Source organism: Thermobia domestica, chromosome 14, assembly GCF_964235325.1.
Source record: "Thermobia domestica chromosome 14, izTheDome1.hap1.1, whole genome shotgun sequence".
Lineage (NCBI taxonomy): Eukaryota > Metazoa > Arthropoda > Insecta > Zygentoma > Lepismatidae > Thermobia > Thermobia domestica.
The window spans coordinates 9,798,838-9,818,259 of record NC_137467.1 but is presented as its reverse complement, the minus strand read 5'-3'; the positions used below and the strand labels follow the sequence as shown (position 1 = coordinate 9,818,259).

At 35.8% G+C, this 19,422-nt stretch overlaps 1 protein-coding gene across 1 annotated transcript in view; it reads right to left on the bottom strand.

Annotated features, from left to right (window-relative positions):
• LOC145669511 (tRNA (carboxymethyluridine(34)-5-O)-methyltransferase alkbh8) overlaps positions 1 to 19,422 on the bottom strand; it is a 40,634-nt gene that overhangs the window by 14,213 nt on the left and 6,999 nt on the right. Inside the window, exons 2-6 of the mRNA XM_081737695.1 lie at positions 18,280 to 18,511; positions 14,895 to 15,029; positions 12,123 to 12,320; positions 9,318 to 9,477; positions 32 to 272 (exon numbers count right to left, since the gene is read on the bottom strand). Coding sequence (XP_081593821.1) covers positions 32 to 272; positions 9,318 to 9,477; positions 12,123 to 12,320; positions 14,895 to 15,029; positions 18,280 to 18,511 — 966 coding nt within the window. The remainder of the gene's footprint in view (positions 1 to 31; positions 273 to 9,317; positions 9,478 to 12,122; positions 12,321 to 14,894; positions 15,030 to 18,279; positions 18,512 to 19,422) is intronic.

Here is a 19,422-nt window from a genome sequence, read left to right as displayed (position 1 = left end):
TTTCAACAATACCAATAATAATAATAATTACCTTATGAACATGAAGTGCTTCTAGTTTCGCAGCTAGCTTATCATCACACTGCAGTGGACTTTGCTTTTTATTATTCTGATACGTATCACAAAGCTTCGTATAGTTGCAGTCACAATCAGATCTTCTAACACGTCGGAAGGTAAAAGAAGTTCTCTTCTCTCGTTTCTTTACGGTTAAACCACCATTGGAAGCAGGTATTACATCCATTGACCGCGGTACTATACCGTGAGTCCAATCATATCTGAAAGTAGAAAAAATAGAGGTCAATAATTAGTTGAAGAAAGTGAAAAATAATTTTTATACTGGGTTCACACTAACCTTGAAAGTTAGGGAAAACGGTGAGAGAAGAATCAGGGTTTCTTTATATTTTTTATTTAGCTGCCCATATAAGATGAAAATCATCTCTAGAATCAAGACAGAATCAAAATGAAAATGATAAAAAAAATGGCTTGAAAAAAAAGAAAGTATCTATAGGGAAAAGAACCTGATGAATGCCGAAAGGTATTAAAACTTCAACAGGAATAGACTACCAAACACTTGAAGGAAAACTCATATGAGTTCGACCAGACAGTTTTCAAGTGTAATTCATGGACATTTCAGTGGTAGCGTCCCAAGGAATCTTTGTAGCCTCAAATACGTACTAATTCAGATTACAACAACTACTATCGACTGCATATCTCGAGCGAATAGCGCCGGATATATAGTTTAGAGAGACCATTCTTTAGTTTCCAACTCCAGTTTTGGTATTCAGGAGGCATCTGGGAAGAAATATTTAAAATGAATTTACAAAACTCAAAGCAAAAGCAAAAAATTAAGAAAAGTTTTCATATTGTGCCATGCAACTTGCGAAGGACCCCGCACGGATCTCTCGTACGGCCCCGCAAATTGTAAGTGTATGAAGAAACTGTAGTAAAATACATGCTAAACAGAAATGTCTTGCTACTAATTTCGTGTATTTAACTTCACGCACTTTTGTTTGATATGAGTAGACTTCGGATCAATATGCACTAAAAAACGGCAAAATATGCATGCAAATATGCGCTAAAAATCACGAAAATATGCACTGAAAATATGCAAATATGCACTATAAATTATAATATGCATCAATCAGAAACTAAAGTTAAATGAGAAATTTTATTATCTTTAGAGAAAAAAGTTGTATTACTTGAACTATATACTTGGTATATAACTATGATCAGTGATTTATTTGTGGATTTTATAGAAGGGGGGAATACTTATGCAAGATTGTGTTCTGTATAAAAGAACAACTTTAAAGTGGGGTTGGGACAACGTTATTTTTAAACCTACATACTTTGAAATTATGGTACTAGTTTGATAGGAGACCCCCAAGTTCATCATTTTTAAAACTTTTTTAAAAAACAATTTTATGATGAATACGGATAGGTACGTTAGATAAAATTTGGTTCGATTGCATGCGTTAGTTACCTTACTACTTTTTGTCCTATTGCTGAGGACAAGTGTAGAGCATCCGGTAAAAGCCCTATAATTGCATTGCAATCTGCACACCTTGTCATAACAAGTGTCATACTCCTACGTAAAACGATTTTGGTATGACAAGCAATTCTTTAGTCTGTTCTAATTTGGCCCTTAAAGACCAAATTCCGCGCTCGAACAATAAATACAACAAAGGAGTTTACTTTGGGCAGAACAGTGATAGGTGCACATATACTTGAGCCTAATTTTATTAAATAGAAGGGGAAAGACGCTACTAAATGTCATTCCTCATTACTATAAATAAGTTTTACTGCCATTTTGCTCCTTGTACTTAATAAAATTAGATTCAGGGGTGTGTGCATCTATCAATGTTCTGCTGAAAGTAAACTTTTGGCCAACAAAATATGCTGGCATTAAAATGGATCCAGAATTGAACAAAGACAGGGTTAAGCTGAAGCATGATTTACGGCATTATCTAACATTGTCTTTAGAAATTAACAATACTTTCACACCGTACCTCACTTTAGAATAAAGTAGCAATACGAGGTTGTTTTACATCGGATATCGTCTTTTTTCCCAGTTGGTTTGTTGGCAGTAGCATGATGTCATGATGTCCATTTTTTATTCAGCTGATGGCATACTTTCCTGCATTGAACGAGATAATATCTGGTCCATTAACGTTTATGAAAAGAATAAATTCGAGAGTTTTTACAGATAAATGGTTTCTAGTATCAGTATGCTGGAAGTTTAAGCTGGAAAAGCCTCTGCAGAAGAAACTGGAAGAACACTGATTTTCATGTTAAGATTTTGTAGATTTGGGCCAATATTAGGTTTCATCTTATGCTCTCGGAATTCGTGCAGAATTTTGGCTGAATCATTAGAGGAAACTTTTAATTCTTTTATTTTTTATTTTATTTTATTTTCGAAATTTGCATTACTTCTTTGTCCCAGTTTAACTTTCTTGCAGGCAATTCTTCTCCCCAATTGGATTGTAGCAAAACCTCGGCCCCACTAAATGTTTCGAGCGTATGTTATCTGCTAGACCCTTGCAATCTTATTTTCTGGTACTTCACGAGAGAATTGTCTAAGGGTTTTGCCAGTGAGACTCCACAAAACTGACCAGTTTCTTCAAACTGACGTAATTGTTCCATGGATATGCCGCCTTTTTCTTTCAACGCTTTCAGAACATTTCTAGTTTTTCAATTTTGCTTATTACCTGTACAAGGAATGCAGACCTTTCTTGTAGAAACAGGCTAAGGATATGTTGAGGTTCCAGCGCATCTCGGATCATGGACTTTTCATAAACAAAATTCCATTTTGTGAGTTTTACGTACAGATCTGAAAATATTGCACGCTGCTGAAAGCTTCTCTGCAAATTTGTAAAGCTTCTCGAAAGTGTTCCACTAGCGTAGGGTAGGACTTCCGCAATGCTTCCACTGAACGGTATGAAGAGCCTAACCACCGTACATCAAAAACTTTAGTAATATTATAGAACTGAATACTTAGTTCTCCTGATATTAATTCGATTTCTCTCCTGTTCTTCTGGAACATTGAGTAAACACCCCCTCAATGGAGTAAAGAAACAGCACCATTTCTTTCGCCTTGCATGCTATTTGCGCCATCAATACAAACTACTATAAGTCTTTCCCGTAATATCATATTGGAAAGATTCATACTTTCACATATTTTAACTATGGAATCACAAACCTCTCTGCCTGTTGTTACCTATAACTCAAATAAACCTAAAAATATATTGCTACACACCTGATTAACTAGAGTACGAATATACACAATGAGAACAGATTTATGAGACACAGTGGAGGATTCATCCATCATTAGCGCGTAGGGTTCATCGGGATTCGCAAGATATTGGGTCATTTTTCATTCATTTCTCTAGCTACGAAGTCAATAATATTTGAACACGTAACATGCAAGGAATAAATGGAATGTAGAGAACTTGCTCGAGGTTCATTCCATTTATTTCTTATTATTTAATAAGATGCACGGTAAACGACAGACGATTTTCGGCAATAACATAGGCAGTTCTAAATATCACACTTGTCTTTTTAACACGAATTTCATTCACAATTAACACGAAAGCCTCTTAGTTTGTGTGCCGGAATTACTTGCCTTTTAACCGCCAGGAGCTTTTCCTTTATTAAAATATAGTCTAATATCCATTTCCTTATGTTCTTTTCAATGTGCTTGTCAACGAAGAAACTACCATTCACAACTGCAGTGACTGCTCACTGATAACTGAAAATGTATTATTATTATTATTACTGTGCTACTCAGATGAAGTATGATATCTAATCAGTGGAATCAGCTGCAATATTTTTCTTCGGGAAACAATTCTATAAACAAGACCAGCATAGCTCGCGACAATAAATACACTCAAAAAGTAAAGAATTGTTACTAAAATATGGAGTTGAATTATTGTACTTTAAAACAGATTATATAGCCTAAGAAAGGTGTAAAATATCTTCCCAGGCAGGGAAGATTGAATTAAACCTAGAGACAGGGAAACCAAAACTTAGAAGGGGGGAAATTCCCAGGCTTCCCTGGCTACAAATAAATCCCTGACTATGATGCATTCATGATACAATACACAACTGTGTGATTTTCGCTGTTTTCTGGCAAAAAACCTGTATTTATCAGTCAAAACATTACTGTACATCGAAAATATTCCTCCCGTGTCACGGGTCGTTAAGAGACAGTATTTCAAAGAAGCAATGTTACTTGCCGATAAATCTGAAATTCGTGCGTCGTTGTTTCCAGAATCACTTTATTTACGCTAGATGAGAATTTTATGCCAGGATTTTTCGCGTCTATTCACTGTGCATTTCGAAGAAATGCTTGTCCGATTGGTCTTGGTGGCGTCTGTTTCGCTATTGAATCAAACAGCTGAAATGCACTACAAGGTCCTAATCATCGCTCTTCTAATCTCGTTATGATCTTTGAAATTGAACTGAAATTGATAAATGCAAGGTCGCTTTTAATGTTTTTAGCTCCACAAGCGTTCAAGGCTTCTTGAATACATTTGGTTTCTTTGAGTTCAAACAGCTCACAGTCAGTATGTGAAAATCAAAATACATCCAGTTAATGTAATATATATATATATATATATATATATATATATACAGTGGCGGATCCAAGGGGGGCTATAGGGGTTATAGCCCCCCCTGACGCTCAGGCTTACACTGCATAAAATGGGCTTCAATCCTGCTTTACACTGGATAAAACGGCAAACTATGGTTTAGCCCCTCCCTTGATCATATCCTGGATCCGCTACTATATATATATATATATATATATATATATATTTACAAATAAAAAAGAATACGCCAAGTATCTGTGAATAAAGACTAAATATGCTCAGAGAAGCAAATAAATATTTCTGGTATAAGCACATAATAAAACCTGCCTAGCGAAATTGAACAGGAATCGCAAAAATTTCCCTTAAAGGTTTTAAAGTTAAGGAAGATAGATCTATGAGAAAAATAAATAAGGTACATACATGTAATGGACGTAGTGAGATAGAATAAAATGTACATAGGCTACCGTATTCAATTACAATATTTATTTATGTTACGAATTAATACACATAAAACTTACAGTGAACAAAAAAAAAAAAAAAAAAAAAAAAAAAAAACTACATACGGCTTCAAAAGTCAAGACAAAAAGTAGATGATATCCCCTTTTCAGCGCTCCTCCCTCTACTTTAGTCTCCCTTTTGATCTATTGTGTATATTATGCTCCTTGTTCCATGTATCTAGACCATCTAGAGAACGAGTTATTGGTACGGTATTTGGAATTTTCTATTTAAATTGCACTTCGTTCAATAACTCGCACGATATCTAGGGCCTTACTTGGCGGTGGACTAAAGGTTAAATATGTAGGGTAACAAGAAAACGAAAACCTTTACAGACAACGTGGTTCATATACCTAACTTCTCACAGAAATGTCAAATTTTTCTAAACGCTGCATTAGGGAACTTGAAAATTTACGTTAAAAAGTATATTTTAACATCGGTTGTTCGCAGCATAGGTTCCGTCTAATCAAGGTAATATAGCCATTATTTTTTTACCTTCAAATTCATGGGACCGTGAAATATTTCCATTTAAGATAAATTTCCGTTTAATAGGGGACCGGTTGAAGGCAGTTTTTACTGCATTAAAAGCCTGTATTCGAAAACCGTGTTATTGTTTAAAACAAAATAAATCACTTGAAATTACTTTTTGTAGCCAATTATGTGTAAATCCAACATTGCATCCAATATTTTCTTCTAGCGTAACATTGTCCGTTTCAAACAGCAATAATTTGCAATGTATAATATTGATACTTTAAATGGAATAAAGTGATATGAGCGAGGCATGGAGCATGAATGGGAAGAAGGTGAAGTTATTGATACGTTTCGAGAGACCGAGGTGTAGCAAAGCAACACAAGCTTTTATTTTAATAGCCTCCTAAACTCCTTACAAGAAAAATTGAGAACCTATCTCAGAAAGTAACTGCTGTAACAAGTTTTAGATTTTATAAAGCAAATATTTTAATTAATTGTAAAGCTCATTTTCAAAAGGGTTGTTCATTTCTTCCCGAAATACATTCTTGAAATGAACTCTGTCGAGTATGAAAAAAAGCCAAATCTGGGTTGTTTCATATTTGTATAAAATCCTTACCAGACTTGAAACTGCTATGAGAATATAAGAAGGCCAAAAAATTAAGCGCTTCTGTAGTTTGAGCTTTTGCTGTTGTGAGAAATAGAAATGTCCTTTTCTTTAAATAAGCTTACTTACTTTGAAAATATTACTTGATTAGCATACACTTTGTAAAATATATTTTCTTCTTGAATTGTTAATGTCTATCAACTTCAATCCATTGTTTTAGAAGATAACTTCTAGAAGATTTTTCGGGCCCATTTAGTTGTAGTGTGACATGTTTGTCCAATTTTTGTCTACCCAAGAAAAAAATATGTACCATTCAAATTAATAAAAGGGGTCACGGTGGCTCAGTGGTAGAGTATTCACCTCTGGTGCATGGGGTCTCTGGTTTGATCCCAACTCGCGCCAAGTGAGCTTTGTCACTTCGATCACCTGTAGTGCGGCATCTTCAAATTTGAATTTTAACTACAGTAGGTCAGAATTTCGTCCAATTTTTGTCCACCCAAAAAAACTGTACCATTCAAATAAACGAGGGAGGACCATTTCAAAATTTGGTCACCTCGATCGTCTGTAGTGCGACGTCTTCAAATCCGAATTTTAACTAGCTCAGCGTTTTGTCCATTTTTTATCCATTTTTGTCCACCCAAGAAAACATTTTGTACCATTCAAATAAACTAGGGAGGGTTATTTCAAAATTTGGCCACTTCGATCACCTGTAGTGCGACATCTTCAAATTCTAATTTTAACTAGCTCAGCATTTTGTCCAATTATGTCCATTTTTGTCCACCCAAGAAAAAAAAATTGTACCATTTAAATAAACGAAAGAGAGAGACATTTCAAAATTTCGGCCACTTCGATCACCTGTAGTGCGACATCTTCAAATTCTAACTAGCTCAGAATTTTGTCCATTTTTGTTCAACCAATAAAAGGTTTTGTGCTATTCAAATAAACGAGAGAGGGTCATTTCAAAATTTGGCCAGATCGATCACCTGCAGTGCGACGTCTCTAAATTCGAATTTTAACAAGTTTACAATTTTGTTCAATTTCTGTGCACTAAAGTACTAGCAACAAAACATTCTGTACCATTAAAATAAATGTGGGAGATTCATTTCAAAAATTAGCCACTTGGATTACCTGTAATGCGACATCTTTGAATTCGAATTTTAATTAGTTCAGAATTTTGTATTCGAATTAGAATTTTGTCTAATTTCCATACACATTTCTACTATCAAAAGAAATTGTGCCATTCAAATCAACAAAGGAGGATATTTCAAAATGTTGGCCACTTCGATCACCTGTATTGCGACATCATCAAATTCGAATTTTAACTTGCTCAGAATTTTGTCCATCCAAGAAAAAAATTTGTACCATTGAAATAAACGAGGGAGGACCATTTCAAAATTTCGGCTACTTCGATCATTAGTACGGCGACATCTTCAAATTCGAATTTTAATTAACTCAGAATTGTGTCGAATTTTTGAACATTTTTGTACCATCAATAATAAATTCTGTTGAGGATGAATCACTCACCCTTTTCTTATTTTTCTTTCACAGACTTTGGAAGGTATTCTAAACCGACAACAATGAACCACTTAAAGAACTTGAGTCTATTTATATTAGAAACTTGAAATTCCATTTTTGAGGAAAGTTGTTGGTCGTTAAAAATTATCAATTTGGTCGTCCTTTAAATATGCATTTATATGCAGTAACGACATAAACATGCACTAACCACCGAAATATGCAAATATATGCACTATAAAACTCTGCTATTTTACCCCAAAACACCTGAAACGAATTTCTGTTTAAAGAGCATATCAATATCACATCAGGAATAAAACATGCAAATATGCAAAAATCCGAAGTCTAGATATGAGATATAATGCCCCTTCCCATCGGCCAAGTGGTCTAAAGCATTAGCCTCACGACTACAAAAACCTGTTCATCGTGCGTTTGGAATATCGGTCAAGGCATCTTTTAATACATGGAGTTGGTAGCTGTGCAGAGTTTCAGCCACCCGCCACTACGGCGCTAGTTGTAGGTAAACACAAATGGCGACTCGTTTGGGAAACTGGTCTCGCAAAAAAGTCCGCTCAATTATTCAATTTCTGTGGACCAAACATGTAACCGTGACTGAAATTCACAGGCAGCTGGTAGAGGTTTACGGAGAGAGTGTAATGTCTCGTCAGCATATCGCAGAATGGTGTCGCAAGTGCGGCTGGTAGAGAAAACATCATCGACGAGGAGCGGTGGCCCATGCTACCTATAACCCGGACCTCACTCCAAGCGACTCTTACCTGTTCCCGCACTTGAACGAGCAACTAAGAGGCCGTCGCTTTGCTTTAGACAAGGAGGTGAAACACTTCGTGACAACTTGGTTGAACACGCAAGGACAGGATTTTTAGCAGGAGGGAATCTTTAAACTCATCCCAAGATGCAACAACTGCCTCAGCCGATATGAAGACTAGGTCGAAAAATAACCTAATGTATGTACTATATGTTGGCTGTATTGGTTGTATGAAATAATATATACACGTTTCACAGCAGGTGTTATAACCTTACTTTTTGATCGCTCTTCGTATATACAGGAATATTTGCAAAACAATATGAACTTATTTTCTAAAGGGAGTAATAGGAGAGAAATCTTTGGTAGCCAGTAATTCTAGCGTAAGTCACAAATTCGAATTGTAGGCACTTTGTATTAAGCAAACACAGTGTACATTGTACGGACAGTTAAGTTTGAACTAAAGACCAACCACAGGGAAGGGTGCTGCTGACGTCACTAATGGTAAAGTACCTGACCTTCCACACCAAAATCGGAAAACTCAGCAACAAAGAAGGCCGAAAGTTAGATCGTAAAATGTGAAATCTTTTTGAGTTTAACGTCCCACAATTATGCCCTTTAAGCAAGTAAATGATGAAGAAATTGGTGGAATGAGAAAGTGGGGAAAACGGGAGTACCCCCGAGAAAAACCATGGACACGATGTTGTCTACCACCACAAACACACTTGGGCGGGAATCGAACCAGAGATAAGCGCTCTACCACTGAGCCAACGTGCTCCCGAAAGTTGGATTGTGACTAAGAGACTTTGCTAAATATAATTACTAATATGCGATAAGTATTATGAACAGCTAATAAACACAGAGTCAAAATAAAAACAGGTAAACGAACCTTGATTCACCTGACATTACTAATAGCGACCTCTGAGGAAGAAGCACTGGAATGTGAAGTCCACTAGCATGTCTAAATTCCATCACAACTGACGATCCGAGTGAAAGGGAAAGAATAGGATCTTCAAATGCACTGTGGGTGTCCACATGAGGAGGTATCCCTGCAAATAAAATAGGAAAATTTGAAATTTTAATTCAGAACAGAAATAAAATAGAAAAAAAAATGAAATTTAAATTGAGAAATAAAATAGAAAAAAATGACTAATTTAGAACAGAAATAAAATAAAAAAAATTAAAATTTTAATTTGAAAGAGAAATAAAATAGAAACAATGAAATTTTAATTTAGAACAGAAATAAAATAAAATTTTAATTCATAACAATTTTTTTTTAATGAATAACTGCATATGGGAAGCTGGAATACCTAAAAGGTAAGTTGTTTGAGTCATGAGCCTGGATATTAAAACAGTAAAGACATTGGATTGAACGATTTGAGGCAGAAGGGGAACAGGGATTACAAACTAAGCGAAACTGAGTAGACCATAAGTGACAGCGGAAGACGAAAATGTTTTGGTTATTGAAGCTAACGCAGCAAATACGTTCGCTGCTGCAACAAACCTAGAAACAATTTTAGGTCTGGAATGCAGTGCAGAGACATGTAACTGTATTCATATTATTTGTTCTGCTTTGCAGGTCAAACTATCAGATGCACATATACATGCTCGCTTAGAGTTTGCAAGGACGCACATCAAGCCACAAGGTTTCTGAACCGTATAATCGGGAATAATGAGAAAGTATTTAGTTTATACGAAGGAGGAAACCTACTAACACATTCTACGATATGCTGTTTTACAAGCTGAAAATTGAAAAAAAAAAATCGCAAAATATCATCTCTCTATTACTTACGGTTTCCGAGATATGACTCCTTAAATCTCCCGAAATCCGAACTTTTTTGGCCAATATCTGAGAAACGGTGCCAGTTTGCCAGTGGCCGCCGGTTACTATTGACAATTCACAAAAGAAATAAAATAGAAAGAAATTTCAATTCAGAAAATATCTTCACACAAAATTAAACATTTGATATGTAGACGATAGAACAATCGGCGGTGAACCCGAGGTTGTTCTTTTATACTCAATACAAATAAATGGGAAGGCACCTGTTCTCGGCTTACGTTTCAATTTCTCTAAATTGTTGGGACAATGAAACCCCACTTTAGAAGATTTAATGAACGCTGGAACTGTTGCTAATCGCGGACAGGCCGAAAAGCAAAGAATATACAACCTTCTGGAACATTTTTTTCCCCACTCCAATTGCTGTCGAGACTTGTGGCGCTTGGGATTTTGGAAGTCTTGATTTTATTAGGGAGGTAGGAAGACGCATTTTTTGCGTTTCCGGCGAAGTTCGTTCTACATCTTTCCTAATACAGCGTATAGTTATTTCCATCTAACGTGGAAACGTGTAGTCGGTCCTTGTCATTTTACCACCTGGAAAGGAACTTGATGACGTCCAGTGCTGAGAAGGACTGTAACACACCAAATCAATCAACTGACCACGGCAACAAGTTTTCACGTTCAAAAATCATAAATGAGTAAGTTATACGAAAACAATTGCACCACCTAACTTCGTGAAACTCCTGAATATTGTGAAACGAAATTATGTCATGATCTTGACCAGTGTTTGAAGTGGGAAAAAAAAAAGAAGCAGAGGCGGTATGTTTTATTACGATTTTCACTCGATATACCTGCTATCCAAATGTTGAAATGCAGTGAGGACATGTTGCCTAGAAGATTGCATTTCTATTTCACTGAAAACCATTGGAGAGTTTCTCTGTAGTGACGGGGGGAGGGATATGAGAAAATAAACTTTGATCCCCGCCAACAACTTTCTGAAAAAAAAAATATCCCTTTATGAAGAGAATTATACACGGAAAAGATCAAAAGCCGAATGAGGATATTAACAATTTCCTGCGGGAAAGCTCCTGGACCCCCACTCGACTGTGGGGTATTCCAAACTCCCACAGAAGGCCCACCCCCACAGCAGACAACTCCTAAATCCAACCATCCTCGAAACACGGTATTTATAGAAATAATAAACACTTCTGACCAGAGTATATACACTTGTTTATTAAAAACTAAATTTCAGTGTAACAGTTTCGACAACTTAACGTTGTCTTCATCAGACACTAACTTAGACAGTTAGTGTCTAACACTTCATCATCTAGTGTCTAACACTTCATCTAACACTTCATCAGACAAAGTTAGTGTCTGATGAAGACAACGTTAAGTTGTCGAAACTGTTACACTGAAATTTAGTTTTCAATAAACAAGTGTATATACTCTGGTTAGAAGTGTTTATTATACACACACATACATAAGAAATACACAATTCAATATGGCACATCAAAATATAAACTAGATGAACTTATTTGAGGACACCTCATTTTAAAAACAAAAGGTAGGAGAAAGACAACCAAAATGTCGGTGTTTTCAACTTAAAAATTATTTCTACATAAGAAATAAAATCTTTTTACGTGGAAAGCTATTCGTGAATTACTCTGTCTAAAAATGGACTTATTAAAGCTATTACGCATCTACTTTTCAGTGACAGATTGTCTTGAATACTGAAAAACCAGACATGGTATGCCTTCATCACTGAAAAACCAGAGGCGGTATGGCATACCACCGCATACCATCTCACCTCGGCCACTGCTTGATAACAAAAACAAAAACAAAAACAAAAAAAAAAAAAGTTATCCTTAATTTCGTGACTATTTACCCCAAATTTTGCATAACACAAGATGAACTTACCCTGACCAGGTTGATATTCATTGACAGTGAGTTGATCCGGCATCTTCTCTATATAGCCGAAGGATTTCATTCTCTGTAGAACAGGTTCACACTCACACGGAATCTCTTCTGTCAAAGGCGAATCTTTATCAACATTATTGTTATCATAACGAAATTCATATCCATAATGCTTCACTCTTCTATGCTTTAAGGATTGACCTAAAACAAAAGAAAAAAATATACAGTAAAATCTGCATTCAACGGACCCTTTATTAAACGGGAATATTTTACGGTCCCTTGAATATAGGAGTGAAAGACGTGTTAAATTCACTTCATTAAGCGGAATGTGTTACGCGGACAATGAAAATCAAAATATGACTTTTAATGGAAAAATTCAAGTTCTGGATTGCAGCATTTAGGAAGTTTTTAGACATTCATTGAGAGCTAAGATACATACAAACAATAGACTATGTTGTCAGCGAAACGGATAGTGATGTGGAAACTGAAACAGACACAACGGATATAGATGTCTTAATTGAGAATTATACGGAAAATCTGAAAGGGGAAGAGGTAAAAATATGGTACTCAGCTGGAAAAAGAGTGTAGGATAAAGATTTATCAAGATTCTGCTAAAAATTTAAAGGAACTGCAACAACTTGCTTTACGTCAAAAATGACATTGATATATTTAGTGTGGTTTCTCAGGTTAAAGTGTTTGTGGAAAGTCGAACAGCTAAGTTATGCAGTGATGTGTGCAGAAAACTCTCCTCGACTATGGGAAAAATAAAGTTAACGTGCCTACAATATTTTTTTCTGTTCATTGTATTCATTCTGTTCTGTTCATTCGTGTGTATTAATTTGTAGTAGAAATAATTTCTGTAAATTGACTAAGGTACACTCATATTCAAAATGATTGTCGCATATCTATAAGTATCTTCTTGCAAGAATGTAATTTGATAATGATTTTGTAGGGTACTTTTAATACTGATACTATGTGTATAATTGGGAAATGTATATTTATGATAAATTTCATAGGAAAAGAATTATAAATACGAAAATTAGAGTGAGTAAAACAAACTGTTGCTAAATTGTCAAAAAAGTTTTATTTTTATTTTATTGTTCTTATTTACTGCTCTTTTGATATGAAATTTGCCACATACATGTCTTTGCCAATCATACACATAGTAACATTATAAGAAATAACGGGCGAATTCGTTATCAAATTATATTCCTACAGCAACATATTTATAGACACGTGGCAATAATTTTGGACATGAGTGTACATACAGCATATTATTTTATCTTGGTATGTGCATTATATGCATGCTTTTTCTTTGTTTTTGTATATGTCTACCTTCGTTTACCAGAAACCTATCTTTAACGGAATATTTTACGAGTTCCGTTTGATTCCGCTAAAGACAGACACTAAAATTAAACGTTATTACAGAACAGATAACTAAACCAAACGAAATATCTTTAGATTAATGTTCTGTGAGCTTAAAAAAAAAAACATCGAATGGAATCTGCGCCAGTTTTCCAAATTCCATTGGGGACACTAACGTTAACATAGTGACCAGTTTATCTGCGCGTATGTACGCCTGTGTATGCGTTATTATTTAAGTAATATGACAGGCGAATAAATCCTAAAACCTGAGTGCTGCATGGTCCATAAGTGTGCCAAGTCCCTCGGCGCAAAACTCTACAGAAAGTTCCTTGGTGGCAATGTACCTATGGAAACGAAGTCCTTGGAAACACGCCTTTTGGCCCCATGTAGTCGGCGACAATGCCAGGTACAATTAGGAAAGTACGAAGAAGTTATGAATCCAGAGGAAGCTCATGGATATGACGTTGTCTACTACTAGTTTACACGGGATACAATCGAACCAGGTATCCCTCATACTAGAAGAGATCATCCTATCACTGAACCACCATGACCCTAATGAACAGTTAGCGTTCTCGCTCCTTAATGCAGAGGTGTCGAGTTCAAATCCCCAAGTCGGACATTCTGATGAGATTAATCTTCTTGTCCAAGCACGATGAATAAGAGATACTGTAGGAGCAAACAGAAGTAGTTTATGAACATGTCAGCGAACATTAACCGAACCGTGTGCGTGGGTTTTCTCGGGATTCTGCTGTTTTCTCCCACTTTCTTCATTCCACAAATTTCATTCGTTTGTCATCACCACTATCTGCTTTAGCCTTGACGGGATAACTGTGGGATGTAAAACTTAAAGATTTTATTTCATTTCTTTTCATCAAAAGAGTTTGACAGAATTTTTAAATTTCCGGATAAAACGTAAGAACTTATATATAATTTATTCACTACGTAGTCCACAGAAAGTATTAGCAACTATTTATATTCATTTCTTTTCTTCTTTGGGTAGTTACAATTTGTAGGACGTAGAACAGATAGTGTTGAGGCCCCTGCCTTTCACTTTATCTTTAAATGTTGGAAATCACAGCGGTCTTACACACAGTCCATAATTCTAACAGGTTAATTGTCTCCACGCTGAATCAGCTCTAGCAGCGTATCTGTAAAGCTGTTAATAAATAAATAAATAAATCCGTAAATAGTAAAGAAGGATGTGCAAACTAAAACACATCTAACTACTATAGCCATTAACTAGAGAGTATTCATTCAAAACATGACTTGTTAATGGCTACAGCGATAGCAGAAATATTAAGAAAAATTAAACTCCGAAGAAACAGGACAGGATAGTGGTACAAGATGAGTGTTGTTAACGTATCTGAAAAGTCGTTAAATAAATGCACGATAAACATTATCAACACTTACCTAGATGAGGATCTGATACATTCCAGTCGACGCAGTCGAGAAGTTTGTCCTCTTCATCTGCTGTTACGAACTCTTCATGGATTTTCAAACCAGAAGGAAGATGAATGTAATCCCATACACCTTCTGCCTTAGGTACTGCAAGCACAATTACTACTTTGTAACTCTGAGATTAACATTAAAATTAACAAATAACTTATATCAGAGATCTAAAAGTAATGTTTGATCGGAAATTAACTTAACAAGATCACCTTGTTAAGAGAGAGGCTGACCATATATACTCTTTCTGAATTGGGCAGCACCGTCTTCATCTTATTTCCCGTCATTTTGACAAAAGTGTTAATTTTGTTCCGTTTTTAGTATTAAATGATTAGCAGGGTGTCTACTAAAATTCCAAAATGAAATTTCGTGACCTTTATCTTCCCAAATTATAACATTTAGTAACATTCTCAAGAGCGAATTTGGGTGCGAATTGAGCCTAACTTACATGCATGCGATAGAAGTGTGGTTTGTTTGCGATTTGGTAGCATCTACAGCCGACCAGAGACATTTTTGGTGGTGAATTTTGACGTTTTATAGAACAAAATTTTCCAGTCTATACTTATATTTGCACAGATGGAAAAAAAATTCGTGACCCAAAAGCTAAATTTTGTGACTTTTTCTTGACTTTCATGACCGTTTTCCGATTTCGTGACTTTTTCATGACTTTCGTAACCGATAGACACCCTGATTACGAAAGAATTGTTGGAATCAGAAAGTGAAAAGAAATGGGAGAACTTCGGGAAGAAATGGAAGAAACCCATAGACACGATGCTGTCCACATAAACTCGCGAAACCCAGGATAAAATGAGAATTCTTATAGGAGAGATGAAAGCTCTACCATTAAACCATCATGCTCCCTTTTATATGTCAAGAAAACTTTATTTCAATTAGTATACGTTTTTTTTCCGAAGTTATTGGCAATTTGAAATTTAGCGGTTGTAAAACACTTATTCTTGCTATTACATATATTGAAGTACACCAAAATTATAACCCTGAAATTATTATATCTAAACATTCAAACTTTGTATTTTGTAAATTTAGGCAAATTATTTTTTTAAATTTGGCTTGAATAAAAAGCACTAATTGTCTGAATCGAAGGAATTAAGTCAAAGTTGTTTCCAAATTTTAATTCAGATTACTGAGATAAACCCGAAACTTATTTATTTTTTTACGATTTAGACACGTGAAACTTCCAGACGAAAATAAAAAAGAGAAGGAATATTGCGAAATTTTATAGGAAAACCATCTCTAGATTGAGTATAACGTCATTTGTTATACGCTTGATCAACATCTACTGGGACAACAGAGACATCGGAAAAGAAAAAAAATGAAATTACATTTTTGAGTTTTACGTCCCACTGTTATGCCGGTTAGGCTAAAGGAGACGGTGATTACGAGAAATGAATGAAATAGTGGAATGAAGAAAGTGGGAGGAAACGGGAGAACCGCAATGAAACCCATGCATACGGTGTTTGTCCACCACAAAGTTCACTTGGCGGGAACAGGGTTTGAACCCGCGACCCCATGCACCAGAGGTGAATGCTCTACCCCTTAGCCACCGTGGCCCCTGACATCGGAAAAGAAAAAAATGAAATGAAATCTTTGAGTTTTACGTCCCACGATTATGCCGGTGAGGCTAAAAGAGACGGTGATGATGAGAAATGAATGAATTGGTGGAATGAAGAAAGTGGGAGGAAACGGGAGAACCCCGAGAAAACCCGCGCACATGGTGTTTGTACATCGGAAAAGAGTTCCTGCCATTAGTCTATAGTGGAGTTTCTCAAGTGTGTGGGGGGAGTAGCGGAAAGAATTGAAAAACATAAACGTAGTTAGCATGTGGTAGCGGAAAATAGTTAAAGACTATTTTGAATTTCTTTTTTTGACAGACATATTTTTATTTCCATACTTATTAAACAAATGAATCCAATAACACACAAAAAGTGAGAAAGTAAAAGACTGAACTGGGACTCGAACCTGGGATCTCCGGCATACCGTGCCGATGCGTTAACCACTAGATAATAACTACTGGTTAACGCATCCGCACGATATGCCGAATATCCCGGGTTCGATTCCTGACCCAGTCATTCGATTTTTAACTCTTTGTGTGTTATTGAACACGCACCAACAGAGGATCTGGTGTATAAAAATAATTTTAAATTAGTTGTTTCTTCTTTTCATTAATATAAATAAAAAATCGTTTAAAAGACTACTGGAATAAAAGAGGAATGGAAATTGGTGGAAAACTCAAATATTAGAAAAACAAAAATACAACAAAAGCTGCGTGTTGAAATACAATTCATCGATGACCAGCAAATAAACAAAAAGCTTACTGCAAACCAGAAATTATTTATGGGACTCACTAGCAAGAGGATGTGATAAAAGGTGGGTCGTCATAGGAAATAAATTGAGAAGGACTGGACTACAGTGTCTCAAGTTTTTAACTCTGCTCCGCTCTATCCATTACAATAGCTGTCAAGAAATTATTTGGAGCATATTATTTTTTCAGATTGTTCCAAACTCTATGTCTTTCGTATTCAAGCACAGTAATTATGTTGAGAATAATTAACTGCATTAAAATTTCTTTACCATTTACATATTGGATCCTGTGGGTTTCAAATATTAGAGCTTATGAATTATAATAAACTGAGCTCGGATTCCGAGGTCACTATCAGACTTGACCGAAATTTATCAGGATTTTTTTTCAAACATACAAATGTTGATATGGTATGTTTGAAGATCATACAACAGGGTGTATACTAAAATTCCAAAATGAAATTTCGTGACCTTTTCTTCACCAAATCATAAAATTTCCTAACATTTTGAAGAGAAAATATGGGTGCGAATTAGGCCGAATTTTCATCCATGCGATAGAAACGTACTTTGCTTGCGATTTGGTAGCGTCTAAAGCCGACCATAAATATTTTTGGTGGTGAATTTTGAAGTTTTATAGAACGAAATTTTCCAGTCTGTACTTACGTTTGTACAGTTTAAAAAATCGTGACCCAAAAGATAAATTTCGTGACTTTCATGACTGTTTTCTGATTTCGTGACTTTCGTGACCGATAGACACCCTGTACAATTCAATATAAATTAAATTCTTACATTAATCATTAGGTATGTTTTCACTTGTATTCATTCTTTATTTTCCTTAATATACCAGAACAGTTACGACACAACTTGATAGTACTGGAGATTTTGAACAAACGGACGCTGAGTTTTTTCTTTTTTTTTTTTTAATGGACAATACAAACAGCCATCTGGGAGCAATGATCGCAATGTTAATTATTTTATATACTTATTTCATAAATATATTACAAAAGTAATACACTAAAATATTAAAACATACCTGTTTCCGCATAAGTTAAGTATAAAGGTCCCTCTTGAATATATTTCTGAGTTTTACCATGCAACGCATCGACTGCAGATTTAGCTTCTTGAGGATCCCGGAACACAATAAAACAATATGATTTGTTTGCCAGCATCACAATATCCTCAATTGTGCCAAATGGAAGAAACAAATTAAGAGCAACTTCTTGTTTGAGGCCTGTCAGCAAACCTGCGTTACACACCATCACATACTGCAATATAAAAAGTAAGGAAAAGAGCTGCATACATTTGTAAAATTTACATAAGAAATATGGATTCACAAGAGCAAGAAGTCAACAATAATTATACAGGGCTAGCATAAATGATTCATTCATTTTGGAAAGGCTATATTTTCAAAAGTATTACATGTATACACACGAAAAGTATTTGGTCTAGGAATTAATTCGTGCGGTTGGTACGCACACATTGAAGCTGTAGTACAAACACAAAATACATAAATACCTTAAGAAAAATATTGTCCATCGCTAGCCACCACTTTCGCCCATCTGTCAGGCAATGTACGGATTCCGTGGCGAAAGAAGTCCTCATCCTTGGAAGCGATCCAGTCAGAGACCCATGTTTCGATATCTTCTGAAGAAGTAAACCGCTGTCCAATCAAATCGTTGTTCATGCAATCGAACAAGTAGTAGTCCGAAGGAGCAACGTCTGGTGGATAAGGCGGGTGGGGTAAAACTTCTCATCCGACATTTTCTAAATAGGTTTTGACCGGTTTTGCGACATGTGGGCGAGCGTTATCATGTTGAACAATAAGTTTATCATGTCTGTTCTTCCATTCTGGTCGTGTTCTGGCCAGAGCTTGCTTCAAACGCATTAATTGTCGTCGATAACGTTCTCCATTCATAGTTTCACCCGGTTGCAGCAGCTCATAGTACACCACACCTTTCATATCCCACCATATGCACAGCATAACCTTTGCACAGTGAATATCTCGTTTTGGTTGTGATGGACCTGGTTCACCTGGTTTCACCCAGGCCTTTTTTCGTTTAGGGTTCTCGTAATGGATCCACTTCTCATCACCCGTAATAATTCGATGCAGAAACCCCTTTCTGGTCTGTCGTTGAAGCAGCAATTCGCAAATGGTTTTTCGTCTTTCAACGTCTCT